Raw genomic sequence first — 23,595 nt, 5'->3', positions numbered from 1 at the left:
AACCTTGACATTGGCATTTCTAAAAAATTCGAGTGTTTAGTAATTGGGATAATAGCAGAAGTCAGAGGTACCAGGAGCAAGGTATTTAAAGATTGATTGTCTTTTTTCTTCATAGTGATACATTGTTTGTAATTGAAATACCTTCTTTACTATAGTCTCCATGGTTAGTAAATCGGAAATGTACTTGACATGTTCTCATATTGATTTATTGAAATAGTTATACATTTTCGCGTCAACTGGTTAAATGAGTATACACTACATTCATATTTTACCATGTAAGTGCAAAGTTTTGCACAAAACAAGCATTTAATGCATTAAAGCATATGTTTTACCTTCCCAATAAAACTAAACTTGACTGTCACAGACAACAATTATGCTAAGCGGAACGACTCGACCCAATCATTATAACTCGGCCAATTTCGACAAGCTTCAAGATAGACCTCGTAAAGACAATCGTAACAACTCGGCCGTGGCAGAAGTGTTCGAATTGTTGTAAAACTGTGAACTGCACCCTTGCAGGTGCCCTTTTTATATATCGCTATGTTTTGACAGAATTAAATCTAAAACCTATCAAACTCATAATTATTCGTTGGATATTTATTTTTTGTGTACGGAACTAATATTAAATAGCATTTAATAATATATGGTAATATTTCTTGTTTTTATAATATTATATAATATATATTTTATACACGTAATATGCTTTAACCCGGAATCCTGATGGGAATAACTACCAACTTTTGGTACAAACCAATTTGTATGTGAATGATTTGCCATATCAAAAACACATTTAAAGGTCAGATGACACATGCTCCTGTCTGCGCAAAAACTACTTATGCATTGATGGATTTATTAATGTAAACATAAGAATACAGATTAACAAACAAACCATGTACCTTGACAGTTTAATATACAAATTTTATGTAATAATACAAAATGTACCACTTGACATGCCTAAACATGTGAGATTAAAATTTGAACATTTGAAGTCTCCAGTTTGAACATTTAAATTTTTATGCCCCCCTTCAAAGAAGAGGGGTATATTGCTTTGCACATGTCGGTCAGTCCGTCCGTCGGTAGACAAAAGCTTGTCTAAGTGATAACTCAACAATTTCTGGACTTTTGGTCATCAAACTTGACATGAGATTGGGCCAGTAGATGACCCCTTTTGATTATGGTGGTCATCGGGTCAAAGGTCAAGGTCACAGTGACCTTTAATGGTAAAAGGATTTTAAAGCTTGTTCGAGTGATAACTCAACAATGCCTTGACCTATGGTCATCAAACTTGACATGGAGACTGGTCCTGACCAGTAGACGACCCTTATTATTTTAGAGGTCTTCGGGTCAAAGGTTAAGGTCACAGTGACCTTGAATGATAAAAGGTTGTCAGAGTGATAACTGGACAATGCCTGCACCCATGGCCCTCAAACTGGACTTGGAGGTTGGGCCTGACAAGTAGATGACCCCTATTGATTTTGGGGGTTATCGGGCCAAAGGTGAAGGTCACAGTGAATTTAAATGATAAAAGGTTGTCGGGGTGATAATTGGACAATGCCTGCACCCATGGCCCTTAAATTTGACTTAAAGGTTGGGCCTGACCAGTAGATGACCCCTTGATTTTAGGGTCATCGGGTAAAATGTCAAGGTCACAGTGATTTTTAACGCGAAAAAGTTATCAAAGATTTTCCTAGTCAGCAATGCCTGGGCATATGGAACTTAAACTTTACTTTGGGGTTTGGTCTGACCTGTAGATGACCTCTTTTGATTTTAGGGGTCACAGGTCAAAGGTACCGTAAATGACTGGGTATTAGACGCACTTTTTTCCCTCAGATTTTGATGCAAAAAAATGCCTGCGTATAATACCCAGTAACAATTTTTTGAACTTTTTTTCTGAGGCCAATTTCAAGCCGAGAGTTTGTTTAGATTTATGTAGAAAGGGATGTTACTCGCGTCATATTGATCGAGTATATACGGGTTAAAACGGCAGTTGAAGATCGGGATACGGTATATCGTAAGACGTTTATAATTTCAACAAAAATATTTTTCGATTAAAGTTACCGTAATTCACCTAATTTAATTAATAATTTATTTTGCGTACCTAATTTTCGGACACCCAAAGGACATCAATCATAACTTTCATAGTTACCAAGTTTCACAGACGAAGATTATTGATTTTTATCTTTACAATGCCTGGCTAGATTACCTAACCGTATACACCACTGTGACAATTTAATTAGTTGCTACCCATCCTAAACGATTTATTGCCTGTTGAAAAGGAAGTGTGATATATTTATTTGAGGATTAAACAAACAACAAGGGCAATCAAGGGATTAAGAAAACATCGACATGGCATGTTTGTAAAATGATCTGCCAATAAGCTTTCAAACTTGTACCACACTTATAGACTATATGAAGCAATAATCGTACAGTTATACATTAATCCTGCATAGCAATGTCCATGCTCTCCACGAGATCCTCGTGGGTAAAACTGTAAGTTATGTGACGTCACACAGTGTGACTCTTTGATCTGAAGCCGATAGAATGTGTTTATTCAGTTCAGTGCATGTATAAAATGGTGTTTTAATTAACTTCAAGAAGGATTTACACTTATAGGCGTAATAAATAAGTTTATGACCATTGATTACTACGGATAAATTAATAAGTGGTAAAAAGCAAACATGAAGAAAAAAGGCAGGTTAAACAAACATGTAAATAAAATGTAAAAATGATAATTTTCGATGTATTCGGAGAGCGAAAAAAATAATTAATTTCTAGTGTCCGAACTCTTGTGAATTAAGGTATTCAATATTATTTTGAAAAATAAATTGAATTTAACAATAATCAAACTTACATATAAAAAAGCAAAGTTGGGCACTGTCAAAATATTTTTTGCATAACATAACTTTTCATTCTCGACAGTATGGTTGTATGGTTTTAAAGATAACCATCGCCATTTTCACGAAAAAAAAATTTTTTTTGTCACTGTCAACAAACATGGTGGCTGAAAATGCCGGGCGATTTTGACATTTTTTCTATGCGTCTTTTAACCAAAAACATAGATTAAAAGTTTTTTTCTCGGATTTTTCACAGATTTTTTTCCCTGCGTCTAATACCCCCTATCGTCTTATACCCAGTCATTTACGGTAAATGTCACGGTGACCTTGAACACAAAAAGCTTGTCTTTGTGATAACTTTGCATGGCCCTAAAACTTGACATTTAGATTTTGGGTTGCCAGTTGATGACTCCTGGGTTTTGAGGTGATAGAGTCAAAGGTCATAGTCTTAACTCATATTCATCATTCAACTTTTGTCATATTTTCTTATTCCCTGCTGATAAGAGGATACATTTTTTCTGCAAATATCAGTCATTATCTGAACATGATTAAAAACTGTACCAACTATCCTCTCACTTTGAATGGTCATAATCTTAAAACTGCATCAAAGGCATCCAATATCAATGACGAAGTCAGCTGTCATTTCGGTACATGCATATTTCATTCAATTGTCCAAATAATCCTGACAACATGGTGCTCAGGGGGTGCATAATGTTTGACAAACATCTCTTGTACTAATTGCTTGGACAAGATATAATAAGGTCCTGGATTGACGTTTATTTAATAGAGTACAAATCATATCTGATTGATGCAACCGAAAGGTGACAATGGAATCACCTGATGGAAGATGTTATTAAGTTCTTAAATATATTAATTGCTCTTTCCACATGAATTATTTCAGCTGCAACACTTTGGTTTCTTTTTGCTTCAATGTTCATTTGGCAGGTGTTTCATCATGGCAAGTTGTATTACTTTCAGGAACACAAGAGATTCTGTTTGACTGCAAACAAAAGACAAAAATAAAGATATAACAAGAAAGCTTACATCAGCTATCCCCTTTTGACATCATCAAAGGGCAGGTAATTTCAAATAGGGTATGATTGAAAGGGTAGATATCTTGGTCATATTGGTTAGATTATGTTCAAACTTGGTCAGGATGTTACCCCTGATGTACCATTGACTGCTTGTGAAAGTGGGTCAAATTGGGTAAAAAACTAGGTCACTAGATAAAACACTCTATTAAATTTGGTCCAATATTTATTAAACTTAATCAAAATGTTTCCCTTGATGAATTATTGGAGAAATTTAAACTGGATAATGTTGATAAAAAATAAGTTACTCGTTCAAGTCTTCGATTCTTTTTGTCCAGAACTATATATAGAATGTTACCCTTGATGAAATCTTCCTGCATTAAAAGAAGGTCTCATTGGATTAAAAGCTAGGTCAGTTGGTCGAATCTTAGGGAAAAATTGGAATACACTATAGACATAATATTTGGTCCAATATTCATTAAACTTAATTCAGAATGTTACCCTTGATGAACTTGGGAAAAAAAGCTGACTTTGGGAAAAATACAAATCAGGCCAAAATAGCTTATATAATGACAAATATACATGTTTTCACGTATTTATGCATACATTACGCTGTGAAACAGTCATTCTTGTCAAGATTTTGTTTATATTTTTCAAGAAATTTATTGCTTTTTTATTCATTGAAGTAATCTTTTATCAAATTTAGAAAAAAATATAAAATTTTAGGGGGAAATGGATAATTTTTCACAAAGGGAAACCAGCCTTTAAAAGGCAGTAATTTGCACCAAAAATAAATTAATGATTCTGTTATACGCGAAAGTTAGAAAGTGATATTGAGTCTAGAATGATATTGTTGACGTTCACAAAACTTGCACAACTAAACTCGGAATGTGATACCTTTTAAACTTCATATTATACACTGTTCCAAATTGATGAAAATCTCTGATACACAGGTTAGCAAAACTCGATCTTTTTCCTATACAACTGTTTGTTAAACAAGACATATTTATAATGGATTACACAAGCTTTGTTCTCCATGCTGCATCTTGAGGTGCTTTTGATCAATTATCATCAAACTTGGATAATATGTGTATGGGCAGAACATGCCAAGTTCAGTAGCCTGCCATGTCGCCCCAAGTTGCTACAGAGTAATAACCAGGCCCCAATTTCTCGAAACTTCTTAAAGTCTCTTATAACAGGATTAAGCTAAACCCACTATTTTTGTCTTTCAATATTTTGCGTTTCATGTACTCCTTTAGAAGTTTTAATACTTTAGATATAGGAATTATCATTACGATTATCAAACTAAACCATTTTTCATTTATAAAAAATCACTACAAGTATATACAGTACACTCAACGAGTTAACCCCACTTTCCTCGCTCACTCCGAGGGATAAAGTCGATGATCGCGGGTTTCCTCCGAGGGTAAAACTGTTGCCCTCGCTAAAATACCCCCGAGTTCCTCCGAGTGGCTGGCTTACAGCCGAGTTTAATATGAACGATAGCGTTGAGAATCGTCCGATTTTATGATCCCGTGGCGGAACTCCGAGTCTAATCAGATAAGCAAGAAATCATTCTTGTTTAGAAGTTATTTATTTTTATGCTTATGCACATTGTTAAGTGTAAAAGATTCTTACATGTACATGTACCAACGTTTAATTTGTATTTATGTCCGTAAACGCCATTGAATATTGTCTTGAATTATAAACATTGAATCATTAAAGTATATCCACTAAGTTATTGCATCATAAAGCAGCCGACTATTTACACAATTCTGAACCATGACCTCTGACGTCAAGCGCGTAATCAATACAATGTAGAATATACTATTTATTATTGGTGGTTAAAAATAGCTATGACGTTTCATGGAATTTTCCACAGAAAACGAGGCAAAAAGGCCTTCAAAACCATGCGATGTGAACTTTGAATGCGTGTTTGACCTCCTTATTTTCCGAAAATGTTCAACCTAGAATTTCTCGGAAGAAATGTGTTTATCAGTCATTAGCAAAAACACGTTTATAAGATGCATGTGCAACTAGTGAAATACGACTGCATTCTTGTGGTAAGCTAACTTCATGCAAAATGGGCAGAGGAAAAATAATAATAGCAATTTACTGGAGCCGTCGTAATCGGTTGAAAATTTTAATAAAATAAATATAACTTTAGCGTAGATTCTTATCTATTGTCCGCAGAGTTTCGCGGAGTTAACCCCTCCGAGGAACGCCGAGTTCGTTATTCTTTGGTTGACTGATCACCCTCCGAGGGCCTTAAATTCAAACTCCGAGGAACGCGGACAGTCGATAAAATCATTGTGTTGGCCGCGATAGCAAAAATCCGCGGAGGGAAACGGAAAGTGGGTCTAACTCGTTGAGTGTACTGTATTTTGGCTTAAAACTGAAATAAGCAACTTAGGCCTGTTAAGCTTCGAAGTGTCAAGAAATTTGGGCCAGTGAATTGCTTAAATTAAACAAGTTTTTGATCCCCACACAGTGACTTGAGTTGCATTTAACCAATACTCAGCCAGTTTATAACCAGGTTTTCAACGAAAACCGGGTTATTAGAATGAGGTTGTCGTTGGGCGGGCGGGCGTCAAACATTGGTTTCTGTTCAATAACTTTAGTTAGCATTGATAGATATTGATTAAACTTGGTGTGTAGGTAGTTTATGGGAAGAGCTAGCTTGGGATTGCTTTTGAGGGGGGTGGGGCTAAGGTCAAGGTCACTGTTACTAAAAATAGAAAAATAGCTTCTGCCTAATAACTTTAGTTAGCATTGATAGATATTGACGAAATTTGGTGTGTAAGTTGCTTATGTGAAGAGCTAGCTTGGGATTGCTTTTGAGTGGGGAGGGGCTAAGGTCAAGGTCACTATTACTTAAAATGGAAAAATGGTCAAGGTCACTGTTACTTAAAATAGAAAAATGGTTTCTGCCCTATAACTTTAGTTAGCATTGACAGATATTGATGAAACTTGGTGTGTAGGTAGCTTATGTGAAGAGCTAGCTTTGGATTGCTTTTGAGGTGGGTGGGGCTAAGGTCAAGGTCACCTGTTACTAAAAATAGAAAAATGGTTTCTGTTCAATAACTTAAGTTAGGATTGATAGATATTGACGAAAGTTGGTGTGTAGGTAGCTTATGTACAGAGCTAGCTTGGGATTGCTATTGAGGGGGGAGGGGCTAAAGTCAAGGTCACTGTTACTTAAAATAGAAAAATGGTTTCTGCCCAATAACTTTTGTTAGCATTGACCGATATTGATGAAACTTGGTGTGTAAGTTGCTTATGTGAAGAGCTAGCTTGGGATTGCTTTTGAATGGGGAGGGGCTAAGATCAAGGTCACTATTACTTAAAATAGAAAAATGGTCAAGGTCACTGTTACTTAAAATAGAAAAATGGTTTCTGCCCAATAACTTGAGTTAGCATTGACCGATATTGATGAAACTTGGTGTGTAGGTAGCTTATGTACAGAGCTAGCTTGGGATTGCTTTTGAGTGGGGAGGGGCTTAGGTCAAGGTCACTATTACTAAAAATAGAAAAATGGTTTCCGCCCAATAACTTTAGTAAGGATTGACAGATATTGATGAAACTTGGTGTGTAGGTAGCATGTGAAAAGCTAGCTTGGGATTGCTTTTGAGTGGGGAGGGGCTACGGTCAATGTCACTGTTACTTGAAATAGAAAATGTTTTTTGCCAAATAACTTTTAATAGCATTGATAGATATTGATTAAACTTGGTGTGTGGGTAGCTTATGTAAAGAGCTAGCTTGGGATTGCTTTTGAGGGGGGTGGGGCTATGGTCAAGGTCACTGTTACTAAAAATTTAAAAATGGTGTCAGCCCCATAACGTTAGTTAGCATTGATAGATATTGATAAAACTTGGTGTGTAGGTAGCTTATGTACAGAGCTAGCTTGGGATTGCTTTTGAGGGGGGTGGAGCTAAGGTCACTGTTACTAAAAATAGAAAAATGGTTTCTGCCCAATAAATTTAGTTAGGATTGATAGATAATGACGAAGTTTTGTGTGTAGGTACTAGTAGCTTATGTGAAGAGCAAGCTTGGAATTTCTTTTGAGGGGGGTGGGGGTCAATGTCACTGTTACTAAAAATAGAAAAATGGTTTCTGCCCAATAACTTTAGTTAGCATTGTAGATATTGATGAAACTTAGAGCGAAGGGACATGTAGCTTATGTGAAGAGCTAGCTTGGGTGATGGGGTCAAGGTCACTGTTCCTAAAAATAGAAAAATGTTTTTCTGCCAAACAACTTAGTTAGAATTGATGGATAGTGATGAATCTTAGCGTGAATATAGCTTATATGAAGCTGCAGATTGAACTTGCTTATACAACAAATTAATTGGCTATAATTTCTGATTGCCCATAACAAAAACCTGGTTTCGTCGCATTGCGGCGCTTCTAGTTACAGTTTAATTTGAGATGTAATGATACTGACAGATCTTAAATGAAAATCTTCCTGAAATTTATTTTCCTTCTGTTTTTGTTCCTTGTTTACCTATAAAAAATGTGTTAAAGGCCTCACATATTTTTGGTGATAACATCTATTAATAGATTAATTGTTTGAAAGTCATTGCAAGTCATTGGAAATAACCTGTGTCCATTGATTAAGGAAACAGTATCTGAATAAATTGACTATGAGGGCCTTAAATATTTGTAGTAGTGATGGGTGAAATAGTTAAAGAAATGTTCTGAGTGTGTCATCCCTATGATAGTTACTTGCTTAAGGAGTATTCAACTTTGGAGGAGAAAATTATTTAAGCTTCGCTGCTAACCACTAGGATACCTATTAATGGCCAAAAGTAAGAGTTGATGGATAATACAACCTGTTATAGCATTGAGGGACCTGCCAAACCCGCAGTGAATGTGCCATGTAGCCTGCTGGCTGACTACCAGTGCATCCATCAGACATCACTCATGCACTGAACATTTACGTGAACACTAACTGATGTAGTTGTTTAAACAAAGCATGTTCTTTTGAAGTAGGATTTGTGTTGTAGGTTTTGGATCATTTTGAGCAGTGGATATATCTGACATATAGGTTGTTATTTTGATTTTGAATTTGTCCAGCTAGACTAATATCAGTAATAGTTAAACTGCAGTTTACCATATTTTCTTAAAATGTTAAGGCTCTTAATGTATTATTACTCTTATATTACGTATATGGAGTAAGGTGGGTGGGTTACTTGTGTACATTACAGTTTATAATTATATTTCAGGATGAACAGTTGCTGCCCAGGGAAGATGGTTGGATGATATACAGATGATTTAGAATGAATGAGTGACTGGACTGAGAGAAAACTTTGATGATGGAAAAGCATGAGGTTTAATGGATAGTATAAAAAATGTTATGACTGGGAATACTTTGTATAATTTGTATCTGTTCAAAATCCTGGACAAAGATCAATCCATGTAAGACTAAATTCACTGGTGTTAAACTCCATATATTATTCTAAAAGGACCTTATTTTTATACATTTAAGGGTTTCCTAAGTCTATTATAAAGCTGAGTGAAAAAACGATTAAAAAATGGTGCTGTCAGATTCCAGTAATGGTGACATCGGTTGGAAAAAATGGCTCATTGCTGGATGGGCGTTTATGGAATGTCTTTTCTTTGGAGGTTTGCTGTATGGATGGGGATCTATTGTGTTTGTACTGAAAGATGAGGGAATATATGCAGACCTTTGCCCACGTACTGGGAACACTTCTGGATCGGGCAACATAACACATGACGTGACGTTTGTACCGGTTAAGTCACAGAATGAGACTGGAAATAACACAGGGTATATAGTGAACAGTACTGATGCCACTCTGTCGCCAGGTAGTGGCGCTCCTGCTGGGGGGAAGGATGTGATATGCAAGCCCCAGGATAGTAACTATGCTCTCTGTTTTACCATTGGCTCTGCACTGTTTTGTTTGGGATGTGCTGTTCTTGGTCACGTCAACTACAAGTATGGAACTCGTGTCACTAGAATCTTATCTTTGTAAGTACACTAGATTGACTTGTAAGTACATTACATGAAATAGTATCACATGACTTATAAGTTCATTAGATGGAGTAGTAGTAGTAGTTAATAAATTAATTTCTGACAAAACATCTGATGATTTTTTTTAACTCAATTTATATTGTCTTAATTTTATTTATTTAATTTGGACTTGTAAATATAAATGCACCAATTTTCAGTTCTCGCAATGATTTTAGTTTGGAGTTGTGTATAAAGCCTAAGTATCTTCTTGTTTCAGTTTGACATTTGTAGCTGGCACATTGATGATGGCTTTTATCAGTAAAGGTGAGTTGAGGGGACAAATACACAGTTGTACATATACAGATTTGTACTGCACTAAAGTTCAATTCAAGAACATACCACTTATGGAGTACAACTTTGCCATAGATGTTGTTTTAACATTCTCTTAATTAGAACAATATCATTTCAAAACAATGTCTATAAGCTCTTTTTTCGGCTAAGATTTATGATTATTAAAAAATAGTATGCTTTTAAATTATAGGTGCATATAATTATTATGGTGCAAATATGAATCATTATATTGATAGTAATCAATAAACTGGCACTTTGTTTACTAAATGCTAATCTTAATTTTCTGATACTTTTTGTAACCACATGTAGCTACCAGAGTTCAAATATTGTCTTTTCCCTTGTAAACCTCAGAGCACCCTTGGCTGATGTTCCCAGGGCTGTCATTGATGGGGATCGGAGGGCTTCCAATTCTCGTCACAAACACACAGGTATGCTCCCATTTCCCGTCACATAGACACAGGTATGCTTCCCATTCTCATCACAAACACACAGGTATGCTTCCCAATCTCATCACAAACACACAGGTATGCTCCTCATTCTCATCACAAACACACATGTATGCTCCCCATTCTCATCACAAACACACAGGTATGCGCCCCATTCTCTAAACAAACACACAGGTATGCTCCCCATTCTCATCACAAACACACAGGTATGCTCCCCATTCTCATCACAAACAAACAGGTATGCTCCCCATTCCCACACAATCACACAGGTATGCTCCACATTCCCACACAATCACACAGGTATGCTTCCCTATTCTCATCACAAACACACAGGTATGGTACCCATCCTCATCACAAACACAGGTATGCTCCCCATTCTCATCACAAACACACAGGTATGTTTCCCTATTCTCATCACAAACACACAGGTATGCTCCCCATTCTCATCACAAACACACATGTATGCTCCCCATTCTCACACAAACACACAGGTATGGTACCCATTCTCATCACAAACACAGGTATGGTACCCATTCTCATCACAAACACACAGGTATGCTCCCCATTCTCATCACAAACACACAGGTATGCTTCCCTATTCTCATCACAAACACACAGGTATGGTACCCATTCTCATCACAAACACACAGGTACCCTCCCGTATCTTATCACAAACACACAGGTATGCTCCCAATTTCATCACAAACACACAGGTATGCTTCCCATTCTCATCACAATCACACAGGTATGTTCCCCATTCTCATCACAAACACACAGGTATGCTTCCCTATTCTCATCACAAACACACAGGTATGCTTCCCTATTCTCATCACAAACACGCAGGTATGGTACCCATTCTCATCACAAACACACAGATACCCTCCTCATTCACATCACAAACACACAGGTATGCTCCCCATTCACATCACAAACACACAAGTACCCTCCCTATTCACTAGTGATGGGCAATCGGTTGAATTTTACAATCGATAATCGGTTACAATCGGAGACCATCAACCGATTAGACATCGGCTATAATCGGATATTATAGAGCAGTGGTTGCTAGTGATATACTTGAAGGTAATGGGCATCACTTCGTCTATGTAATCTGAATTAAATATATAAACCAAACAATAGAACCTACATATTCATTTTTCAGGAAACTAACAAACATAAAACAGAAAAAAATATATTTTTAAGTTAAAAAGAAAAAAACAACAACATTAAACTGAAATGTATACATCAGAAATTTCAAAGTCACCAGTATGAATCTACCAGTAAATGTTTGTTTAGAAATATTGTCTGGTCAATGAGATATGGGTTCATTCTACATCTCTTCTTGCTCATCACCTGTGATCTAGTTACTGTATACCTATTTTGCGTAAGCCTTTTTGCAAAGGCAACATACGCCTCGCTTATGTCAAGGTTTTCTTTGGTTGGAGGTCCTGGTTTGATTTTCTAAATGCAAAAAAGAGCCAGACTTTAGATTTCGCTTTCCCACCCGGATAATTGTTCAGCATGTCGTCATGCCATTCTTACGAATTGTACCCAAAGAAAAATGAGCAGAAATGTCGGCAAGATAAAAAAAATCGTCAATGAATACTGAGTAACCTCCCTTGATAAATTTGTTTGATGTTCCGCGATAATCGATTATGATAATTTACAATCGATTATCGCCCATTTTGAAGCTTTCTGATCAATTTTCGATTATAATCGATCATCGGCCCATCACTACTATTCACATCACAAACACACAGGTACCCTCCCCATTCACATCACAAACACACAGGTACCCTCCCCATTCTCATCACAAACACACATATATGCTCCCCATTCTCATAACAAACACACAGGTATGCTCCCCATTATCATCACAAACACACAGGTATGCTTCCCATTCCCATCATATAGACAGAGGTATGCTTCCCTATTCCTGTGGCAAACACACAGATAGGCTCCACATTGAACATTAGACCAATCGGAAGACACTGTGTAAGATTTATTTTAAATCAGATACTGTGAAATCATTAATGTTCGTGGGGCATTAATGTTCGTGGTTTTCGTGGGTTGGGTGATCCACGAATTCAAGATCCCACGAATTATAGATCCTTTATTCTCTTTTTTCAATTGCCATGTTATGTGCATACTCTAGTTTATTCCTTACACAGGCCGCATTATACAGCGTAAATATCCATCTCACTGTATATCTTACTTTCATCGTTTGTTAATATATTATATATGCCTTCAACAAATAATAAACCAAATCATTTTAATGTGTTTTATGAACCAAATGACAGAAGCACGTGCCTAAACGTGTGCTAATCATAAAAATCTCAAGGCTAACACGATGTGAGTGATGAGTGTTGGTTCTCGATTTTTTCTTTACTGGAATAACTAATCGATTACATTGGAGGTTCTGAGCATCCAACGTGACAATGTACAAAACATCGCGTTCAATACACTGTCTTATTAAACAAAAATGTTTGAATAAATATTGAAATTATGATATGAAATGAGATGATATTCAAAGTGATTAAATTTGTAAACATCAGCTATCTTTTGGGATTGTTTTCTCAAATATACGGACCTTCTCGGTGTTTTCGCAGTTTGCGAAATTCTTAATTGGCATTCAATGGCTTTGGCTATCTGTATTTATGATCAGGGTACATCTTCTTTTATGACCTTGATTTCCAATTAAATCGATAATTGACATGCACTAATTGGCATGTCGTACCACTTAAGCAAGTGTCATATACCGTGTGACGTAGAAGACGAAAATCACAGGCTAGGGCGTGGAGATAATGCAGACGATCTATAACGATTGCAGTTTCGAAAAAAAAATCAAAAATGAAAAACCACGATTTCAAGTACCCACGAAATTGTTATTTTTCGGCAAACCACGAAATTTCATGCCAACGAATATAAATGATTTCACAGTAATCACATTTCTTTCTTAGAACTATAGCCTAACTGTGAAATACATATGTATATATTGTTTTTGTAGGTCTCTAACCTGTTCTCAACAGGCAGTTCCACATTTGTGGGCTTGCTATGTGGTGGATTTGACATGTCATCTGCCGTCATGCTCATGGTCAAGGCAAGTATTGTTAGGTAAAAAACAAGGTGTATGCTATTGATTATGAACAATCATATAACAGAATTCGCCTCCTACTGAAGTATGTTAGGTTTCACAAAATGAAAATTCAAATGCTAAATATTAACAAATTGCTGTTTTCTTTATTTCTTTTTAAAATGAAACTTTTCATATGTACTCTGTTAGAAAGAATTGTTATAACAGAGATTTTGGGTAGTTCAATGGATAATTTGGTAGTTTCGGAAATTTGAAATGCAGTGTCAACTATAGCTTAATGTATATGAATTCTGAAGTCTATTAAGATTGTCTTGTTGAGTTAAAGAACACAATGGTTGTCGTGTACAGGTAATGAAAAGTTATTGTACAGGTCATTATGTTTGTTCCAGTTGGCCTATGAGGGTGGTTTCTCACGACAGTACATGTTCCTGTTGATCTGTGGGGCCCACCTGCTGGTTCTGGTCAGTACGTTCTTCTTCCTGCCCCGGGAATTTATACCCAGGCCAAAGGTCAAGGTCATAGAGAGAGAGGTGGCAGAGAATGAGGAGGTTGGGATCAAACTGATCGATAAGTCTGGTAATGGGATATTTTTTTGTTTTTGTTGTCTTTGTTTAAATATGTATGGGTTGGTTTATCATTTTATTCTCTTAATTAACATAAAGAAGTGAATATATGTAAAAATTCAAGGACTTCAGCGAATCATTCACAGGAGGTTTATAGCTCTATAGTTATAAGTACACATAAGTACAAGAGTGGTGATTTTTTCTACTGTAATGAGTTTGACAGTTACAGTGAGTATAATTATTTTAGCCAATGTAGAAGTCAACCCTCCGAGGGCAACCCGTCCGAGTCTACGGTCATGCATGTTGAAGCCAATGTTCGTGAGTCACGTTTTGTGGCTGTCCATACTTCAGGTCAGGTTCTACTACTTCGTAGGCAGCATCAACCAGTACCTCAACAGGCTCTTCGATGAGGACAAAGATGAAGGTTAGAACTCTTATGATCAATGACTAGTCACCTGATGAAGATCATGATCATTTGGGAGATACTGGTACTCTAGTAAATGTCAACACTTTTTGCAGGTGCAGGTGGAGGCTGATTTTAAAAATACACACCTGTAGAAGAGAAAAGGCATTTCATCTCTTTCATAGCCTCTCCTGTCTGACTTCTGTTTAATAAGTTTTTTTATACCATTTTTGCTCATTTTGACATTTACAATGTTGTTGTTTTTAGCCAAAGGCCAGAAGAGCTTATGCGATGGTAATGTGTACGTAGTATGTGCATCCGTGCGGTCGTGCGTTCGTGCGTCTGTAAACAATTGCTTGTGAACACGATACAGTCTTCAGTTTTGATTGTATCTCGATGAAACTTGTACAGTATCTAGATATCCATTAGAGCTCGGTTCCTTTCTATTTTTAGCCAGGTCTGCATGAGCGAATTCTATTTTTAGCCAAGTTTACATGTACATGTAAATTCAAGTCTAGAGTTAAGGGAGACAATTTGCAAGTCTAGGATTTTGAGAGACAATTTGCTTTTTGCTTCTGCAGTTGATTTTGTGAATTACTCTGCCTTGTTCTTGTTGAAAGCCCAAAGGCCATTTTTTAGCTTTAAGTTCTGTAGTTTGCGCATTCATCTTAACAAAATTGGTTGTGAATGTTTAAGTTATGCACCTGGTGTCATTACATGGCCACACCCAGGGTTCACAGGTTTGGTAAACATAAATCTGGAAAGGTTTGAAAATCTTTTTGTGTGTTCGTGCATCCATCTCAGCACAATTGATTGTGAATGTTTGTTCAAATTGATCAATGTTGTCCTAGGATGCCCTTGACTTTGACCTTTTGACCAACTTTTTTTAACTTTTAAAACTACAGAAATTTTTACTATGAGTACAGTTTTGAAAGCATTTTTTTTTGTCAGATGACTTTTACTTGGCACATATTAAAATAGTTCATGCAACTAATCTGCTTACAATACTTTCTGGGCTCAGATGTTGAACGTGCTACGTTTTCAGGTAACCCAAACACAAAACATAAAGTATATGTCTGTTGCCTTTTACCCATACATACATGCTCTGGATTGATATGACCACAAAAGCCATGCCAGTAGAGCATAGGCCCTTTTGGGCCTCTTGTTTTCATTTTGCAAACTGATATTAGGCAAATGCATAGAGAAGTGTCACTTTCTTCACCCCTGGGTTTTTTATGTACCGGTAGTTAATAAAAAATGTTTGGTGAAAGAAGCAATTTCCTGATATGATGACATGGTTCTTCACAACATATCAGCTGTAGGTATCATAATTTTCAAAGTGTACAAAATATAAAGAACACAGTCATAAAATAAGACCAATCCTATATGTGTAGTGCAATATACATTTGAAATTGCATGTAACTATAAATTTACTAAATGTGCATGTGAGTTTGGTTAGTGGTCACCAAGCCGGACAAGTGGGTTTTCTCTGGGTACTCCGGTTTCCCCCACAACACAAGACCACACTCTAGCGCAACATCGTGCCAACAAGAGTGACTTAGTATAAGCTATCATAGCTTTCTTCACAATCATTGTAAAATATTTAATGTTTAGAGTAAATTTGCTAAATGCTCATTGCCTGTAAATGAATTGTACATGTATCTTACCTACTTGTGTATTTCAGTGAGTAAATTCACCAACATGTGTTTCACCATCATGATGGGTGGTCTCATCACCTCGCCGATGGCAGGTATTGTGTATGATCTCGTCAAGAAACTCTGCAAAGGTAAGCTTTTGCATGTTTGCTCTCATATGTTTTGGATTTTGGTGGTCAGCGTTTCTAATCAACAAAGGAAGAAATAATTATAAAATAGAATGGCGAAGAAAATTTCTGTACTGGTGCCCAACGCCAGTTCTATTCCAATGAGCACACACCCTATATTGAGATATCATTCGTGGAACATAAACAATTATTTTCTACAGTTTCTGTATGTTGGTAAGGTCCTGTTTGCTTGGCTTGGTGTGCTTCTGGCTGCCCAGTTATTAACCTGTCATGATTAGTGTTCTCTACCTGATTGATGTATGTCTAAGTGTTACATGATTTCTCTCCTTACAGATGGGAAGTCTCAGCCCTACCGTGAGGTGTTACCAGCGGCCCTGCCCCTGGCCGTGGGGAGTCTGCTGGCAGTTCTCCTGTCAGTCCTAGTCCTCATCCCATCCACAGGACTGCTTTACCTCATCTTTGTCGTGATGACCCTGTTCAGATCATTCCTCTATAGTATGGCTGCTGCTTTCCTCAGTGCTGTGTGAGTCTTTTACCACTTAGATATTTGTTATTTGAGAGAATACAACGATGATGAGATTTTATATTTCCTGTTTTTAACCAGGTTTTCAACAAAAACCAGGTTACTAGAATGGAGAGTTATGAAGGTTGGTGTGTAGGTAGCTTATGTGAAGAGCTAGCCTGGGATTGCTATTTAGAGGGCGGGGTCAAATAGTTTCGCTCAGTAAATTAGGCTAAAATTGATGGATAGTGATGAAAGTTGGTTTGTAGCTAGCTTATGTGGAGAGCTACCTTGGGATTGCTTTTTGGGTAGGGGTGAAGAGGACCGTTCCTTAAAAAAATGTTTTTTCCCAATAACTTAGGTAAGGATTGATGGATAGAAATTAAAGTTGGTGAGTAGGTAGCTTATGTGAAAAGCTAGATTTGGGATTGCTTTTGATGGGTCAAGGTCAAGGTCATTGTTACTTAAAATAGAAAAATGGTTCCTGCCCAACAACTTTAATTAGAATTGATAAAAACTAAAGAAGATAAAAACTGCTCATAATTCATACAGGAAATTAATTGTCTATAATTTCTGATTGCATAACACACTTAACAAGGGAAACTTTCAGTTTGATAAAAGTAAAGATAATGGCTGCTCATAACTCATACAGGAAATTAATTGGGTATAATTTCTGATTGCTAATATCAAACACCTGATTTCATCACACAAAGACAAAGATTAATGATGACCTTGATGAGATTAATCAACTCTTAAAATTCAAAATCAATACATACAAATTTTCTGAATATGTCTCAAAGCTTATTTCCATGATTTTTTATTCCATTGTACAATTATCAATGTCATAATATAAACATATCAGTTTCCTCCCTGTATAGGTTTCCAAGTGAGTATTTCGGCATGCTGTATGGTGTGATGATTGTGTGTGGGGGTGTGGTGGGCTTTCTACAGTTTGCCTTCTTCAAGTGGTCTGAGATGTACGCAGAGGGCCCACTGCATGTGAGTACCTTTGTCTGAACAGGGTGGAATATGTGCATAATGTCTGGGCTGTTTTCATGAATACATGAAAATGCATTGTTGTATATTCACTGTACCCTATATCTAGATCTGTTGAAGGGATAAACCCCCAAAACCATGATTGACTTGCTAGATTGTGAAGATGGTGGTGAACTTGACTGTTAATTTTACTGTAAATAATACTGTATCAAGCAAAACACTTTTTGAGGGGTTGATATGAAGTATAAATAAAACTTTTTTTGGCAGGCAAGCTTTGATTTCTGGCTCTGTATGGTGTTGAAGTTCAGTTTCAAATTGAATATGTCAAACTATTAAAGGTAATACTGAATAACGCCAAATGTCATTTTGCTCAGGATTGCTTTAATCAGACCCCTAACAATCTTCTGTATTTTTTCAGGCCAACATATTCCAGCTGGTGCTAGTTACTATCTCATTCATTCACCCCCTGTTTCTGTGGATCACGTGCTCCAGGGAAGAAAAGAAATTCAAGGTCAATTGAGGCCAACACTAAATGTCAGAGGTCAAGGTCACAGAGGTCAGCTGAGGCTTACAGATTGTGAAAAGATTGTACACGAGTATCCACAAACTTGAGAAATTGGTGCCAAGAATGTTACCTGTTGTATTTAAGAATTATACAATTTGTTTGGAAAAATATATATTATTGATATTTAGATCATGGCAGTTTTTATAAATACCTTTCCTTTGAGGAAGCAAAACTGTAATGGTAAATCTATAGTGTTTTTAGGGAGATTGGATGATCCTGTTCTTATGGTTGAATCACTGAGGATTCTTTAAATTTCGTACATGTTTTATATAAGTGAATTAAGTATAAGGTAAGTATTATATTTATTAACTTTTGTCTGGCTTTTGCAAAATTAAAGCCATCAACAAAAGATGAAGCAGAAAGTTAATCTACTCGTACTGGACAAATAACAGAACAACTGTTATTCCTGTACATCTGGAAGACTGATAAACACTCTCTCTGATGTAGGATCTCACTGATTCTGATCATGCAGTCATTTTACTGGCATTACAGTTTATTCTGTGTATCACATTAACATAATTTAAGGATTTTCCCCCATTAACAGTAATATAGTGAGGATAAGTTCAGTTATTTCAAACTTGAAACATTAAGTCCTTCTTGCAATAGATATTCACTAAATTTAAAGTGATGGAAAGACACAGTAGGTGGTAAAATGCATATTTTTTCCATAGATTTACACTGGACAATCATAGAAGCTTTAATTAGTGTTGACCTAGTCATAAAGAGCTATAAATATATAACACTATGTAGTTTTAAGACTGATCTGGCAAGTGCATGCAACAGCAGTGTTTCAGTATATATTTCATACTATTGGTTTGTAATTAACTGCTTTAGTTAATGACTCAAGTTGCATCTTGACTTTTTCTTGTTTTGAGTATATTTGTAATTTCCTTGTTTATAACTCATTGTTCAAGGATATCTCACTGTAAACATTGAGATCTGACATGAGACTTTCATGACATTGATAAATCTGTTTTCTTTTCACGGACTTAGTTTTGCATTGCTATTACTTAGATTGGACGAATGGAGTCCTTAAACTTTAACTTAATAAATTCATCTTATAATTCCCTTTGATTATAGTACATGGTACAACTGTTATAGTATTGTTTTATATTGTGTTTGTTTGTTAGTTCTGTTTACATGCACCCTATAGAATAATTACAAAAAAGAAAGATTTTATTAAGATTATTTATCATCGTTTCTTGTTTATTGATGAAATGATAGAGAGAAAGAAATCTCATGTAACTGACGTGCATTTCAAGGCTTTAACCTAGCCTGCAAATCTCTATCATGAAAATGTATCTGAGAAAAAAAGTCTGAGCCACAGGCCCGAGGTGTAAGTGATAACTGACCAGTCCGTGTTACTGGCCTCTGTATGTGCCTTCTGGTCAAGTACCACTGCCCTTACCGTACAGAGGTAGGAATTTAACAGAAGCTATTTAGTTTATTTTAGTGATATGTTCTCATTTTTAGCTCGACTATTCGAAGAAAAAGGAGAGCTTTCCTACTCACCCAAGCGTCAGCGTCGGCGTCGCCCCTTGGTTAAGGTTTTGCGTGCAAGCACCATCCAACCTACTTAATTAACCAAGTTTGATAACTCTACTTTGCATTTAATGCCAATAATAGGCCTTTATTATTTGACTTAGATATTCTGGTTAAGGTTTTGCGTGCAAGCACACATAGGTTAATATCTCAGCAACTGCTTGAGGTATTGCATCAAGACTTTATACAATGGTACTCAACCATCCAACCTACTTAATTAACCAAGTTTGATAACTCTACTTTGCATTTAATGCCAATAATAGGCCTTTATTTTTTGACTTAGAAATTCTGGTTAAGGTTTTGCGTGCAAGCACACATAGGTTAATATCTCCACAACTGCTTGAGGTATTGCATTGAGACTTTATACAATGGTACTCAACCATCCAACCTACTCAATTAACCAAGTTAATAACTCTACTTTGCATTTAATGCCAATAATAGGCCTTTATTATTTGACTTAGAAATTCTGGTTAAGGTTTTGCGTGCAAGCACACATAGGTTAATATCTCAGCAACTACTTGAGGTATTGCATTTAGACATGATACAATGATACTCAACCATCCAACCTACTTAATTAACCATGTTAGATAACTCTAGTTTGCATTTAATGCCAATAATAGGCCTTTATTATTTGACTTAGAAATTCTGGTTAAGGTTTTGTGTGCAAGCACACATAGGTTAATATCTCAGCAACTGCTTGAGGTATTGCATTGAGACTTGATACAATGGTACTCAGCCATCCAACCTACTTAATTTACCAAGTTTGATGACTCTAGTTTGCATTTAATGCAAATAATTGCCCTTTATTATTCGACTCAGAAATTCTGGTTAAGGTTTTGCATGTAGGCACTCATCGGTTAATATCTCGGCAACTACTGGATGAATTGCATTGAGACTTTATAAAATGGTACTCAACCATCCAATCTACTTAAATAACCAAGTAAGATAGCTCTAGTGTGCATTAAATTCAAATAATGGCCCCTTTTTTATTCAACATAGAAATTTTGGTTAAGGTTTTGCTTGTAACCACTTTTAAGTCAATGCTTCAGCAAATACATCATGTATTGCATTGAAACTTTACACACAGGCTCCCAACCATTGAACCTTCTTATTTAATCAAGTAAGATAACTCTATCTTTCATATTATATATTTTTTGCCCCTTTATTATGTGACATATAATTTTTGCTCCTTTATTATGTGACTTAGAAATTCTGGTTAAGGTCTTGCATGTTAGCACACATAGGATAATATCTCAGCAACTACTTGATGTATTGCATTGAGACTTTATACAATGGTATTCAACCACCCAACCTAATTGAATAATCAAGTTAGATAACTGTGTTTTGCAAATAATGGCCCTTTATTATTACACTTAAAAATTCTGGTTAAAATTTTGCATGTAACCACATTTATGTTAATATCTCCGCACATTAAGTATTGCATTGAAATCTAATCTAACAGTGATCCATGCATGTTTCGCCAAACATTTTCAATCCTTACACTGAAAAGCGGCGGAATAGTCGAGCGCACTGTCTCTGTGACAGCTCTTGTTATTTTAAAAATTATTATTGAAATTATGTTTTTATTTGTCTCAAATACATACAATACTTTTATTTTGTTTTCTTTTGTTTTACCCGAGAAAGCATTTTAAATGATGGGAATTATTGGTGCCATGTACTTTCTATCTCCATGTTTTGTTTGAGGCATGTTTGTTCCGGCTTTATGTAAATGTGCTTCTAAATTTCATAGCTTTTATTGAAAATTGAGTTAGAGAAGTTTTGTTTATCCTATCTGTGAGATGTGTTATTTTCACTGCTGTTGATTTCACTGCTCTTACAGATTCTGGTTTTCATATTGCTTAATAACGGTGACGAAGTGACAAATATGTTAAGCTTGACATTTCTGAAGTGACGTCAATAAAATGATGTACTGAAGTTATGTTCACGCAATTTTCTAATTAACACTAATTAAATAGACTCTTTTAAGGGTTCGCGGGGGTATATAGGAGTGAGTTTGGTCTGTCCTCTCCTCATAATAACTCATAATAACTCTTGAAAGGGTGGACGGACTTAAAAAAAAATTGGAGCAAATGTTTAAGACCATAAAATACAGGTCATGTTTGACTTTTGTTACAAACCACTTGATTTTGAAAAAGTTATTAACCAAAAAAGTCCATGTCTGGACATAACTCCAGATATGGTTAACAGACTTTGTTATTTTACACGTATTTAGACCATGTTGTACAGTTCAAGTTCGATAATGGTTTTAAACCACTACCAGTATTTTTTTACAGGGTTATGTCCACTTTCTCAACTTTGAATTTTTTTTAAGAATATAGCGGTGTTGGGACTATTATTTATGATAGGGTAGACGGATTAAAACAATTTTGGGTACACCGTTACCATGCTAGGGAAAGCATGTTGAATTTGTCTTTGTTTTAAAACCACCAACTTTTGTCCTTTTCTTCTTTGAATTTTCCAGAATTTGGTGTCAGGGCGATACAGGTAAAATGGATTTAATAAATTTTTGGTACACATGTTTAACTTAAAATACTTGTACTGGTTTTAATCCACCATCTAGTTATTGCGCCATTTTAATGAAATAATTTACCGTTCCATGGCCAGGCGGTATGTTTTGGTATTTGTCATTCCTGTTATAGGTCTAGTTTCACAAACAAAATTTCACCCAAGTTCAGCAATTATTATCTATCCATACATAAAGGCACTATTGCAACTAATTGTAGCTTTTTCTTTGCATGTCCTGTGATATTAGTATATCAATATTTTTGTTAGAAGGAATTGTAGATCCATTGACGTGAATGAATAGTTATTTTTTTATTGCTTTGTTAGCTTGTCTGCTTTTTGAAGGAGAATGGTCCAGATGTATTTGGATCACCCATGTGTCTTTATTGTGATGTAGTGCAAAAAACTCTAACCTTGATCATTACATGAAAACCAGTATTTTAAGATATTCGAATGAAACTTGGTACACATTAAGACAACAAGAAATGCAGTGAACACTTGTATATGAAGGCCCACAAGTCACACTTGTATATGAAGGCCCATTACTCACACTTGTATATGAAGGCCCACAACTCACACTTGTATATGAAGGCCCATAACTCACACTTGTATATGAAGGCCCATAACTCACACTTGTATATGAAGGCCCATAACTCACACTTGTATATGAAGGCCCATAATTCACACTTGTATATGAAGGCCCATAACTCAGACTTGTATATGAAGGCCCATAACTCAGACTTGTATAAGAAGGCCCAAAACTCACACTTGTATATAAAGGCCCATATCTCACACTTGTATATGAAGGCCCATAACTCAGGCTTCAGTAATTGATGAGTTCTGCCCAATGTTGACTAAAAAACAAACAGAAAAGGGTCAGTGTTTGCTCCAATATGCTCTTGTTGTAAATTATGATGAAAGCTCTTTTAACTCTTGGATCAGTTGACACAAACTGTGGCATCTACATCTCCATGATAACCATTCTACACCAAGTTTT

The 23,595-nt window shown here is 36.0% G+C and overlaps 1 protein-coding gene across 4 annotated transcripts; it reads left to right on the top strand.

Annotated features, from left to right (window-relative positions):
- LOC128217392 (equilibrative nucleobase transporter 1-like) lies at positions 1 to 21,689 on the top strand. Of its 4 annotated transcripts, XM_052924540.1 has the most exons (12): positions 45 to 81; positions 3,813 to 3,913; positions 9,088 to 9,851; positions 10,111 to 10,157; positions 10,536 to 10,612; positions 13,635 to 13,727; positions 14,111 to 14,297; positions 14,532 to 14,708; positions 16,372 to 16,473; positions 16,804 to 16,993; positions 17,851 to 17,971; positions 18,387 to 21,689. In XM_052924540.1, the coding sequence occupies exons 3-12, from the start codon at positions 9,397 to 9,399 to the stop codon at positions 18,486 to 18,488; spliced, it is 1,551 nt and encodes a 516-aa protein (XP_052780500.1). In that variant the 5' UTR covers positions 45 to 81; positions 3,813 to 3,913; positions 9,088 to 9,396; the 3' UTR covers positions 18,489 to 21,689. The 4 variants fall into 4 exon arrangements, with proteins under 4 accessions (XP_052780493.1, XP_052780500.1, XP_052780509.1 ...); XM_052924533.1 differs by lacking the exon at positions 3,813 to 3,913 and having other exon boundaries at positions 1 to 81; XM_052924549.1 differs by lacking the exons at positions 45 to 81; positions 3,813 to 3,913 and adding an exon at positions 8,521 to 8,670.
- Positions 21,690 to 23,595: the final 1,906 nt, after the last annotated feature.

The sequence above is a fragment of the Mya arenaria genome, chromosome 2 (assembly GCF_026914265.1).
Source record: "Mya arenaria isolate MELC-2E11 chromosome 2, ASM2691426v1".
NCBI classification, from domain to species: Eukaryota; Metazoa; Mollusca; class Bivalvia; order Myida; family Myidae; genus Mya; species Mya arenaria.
Note: the sequence above shows the minus strand (reverse complement) of the source record. Positions and strands in the feature narration are given on the sequence as shown.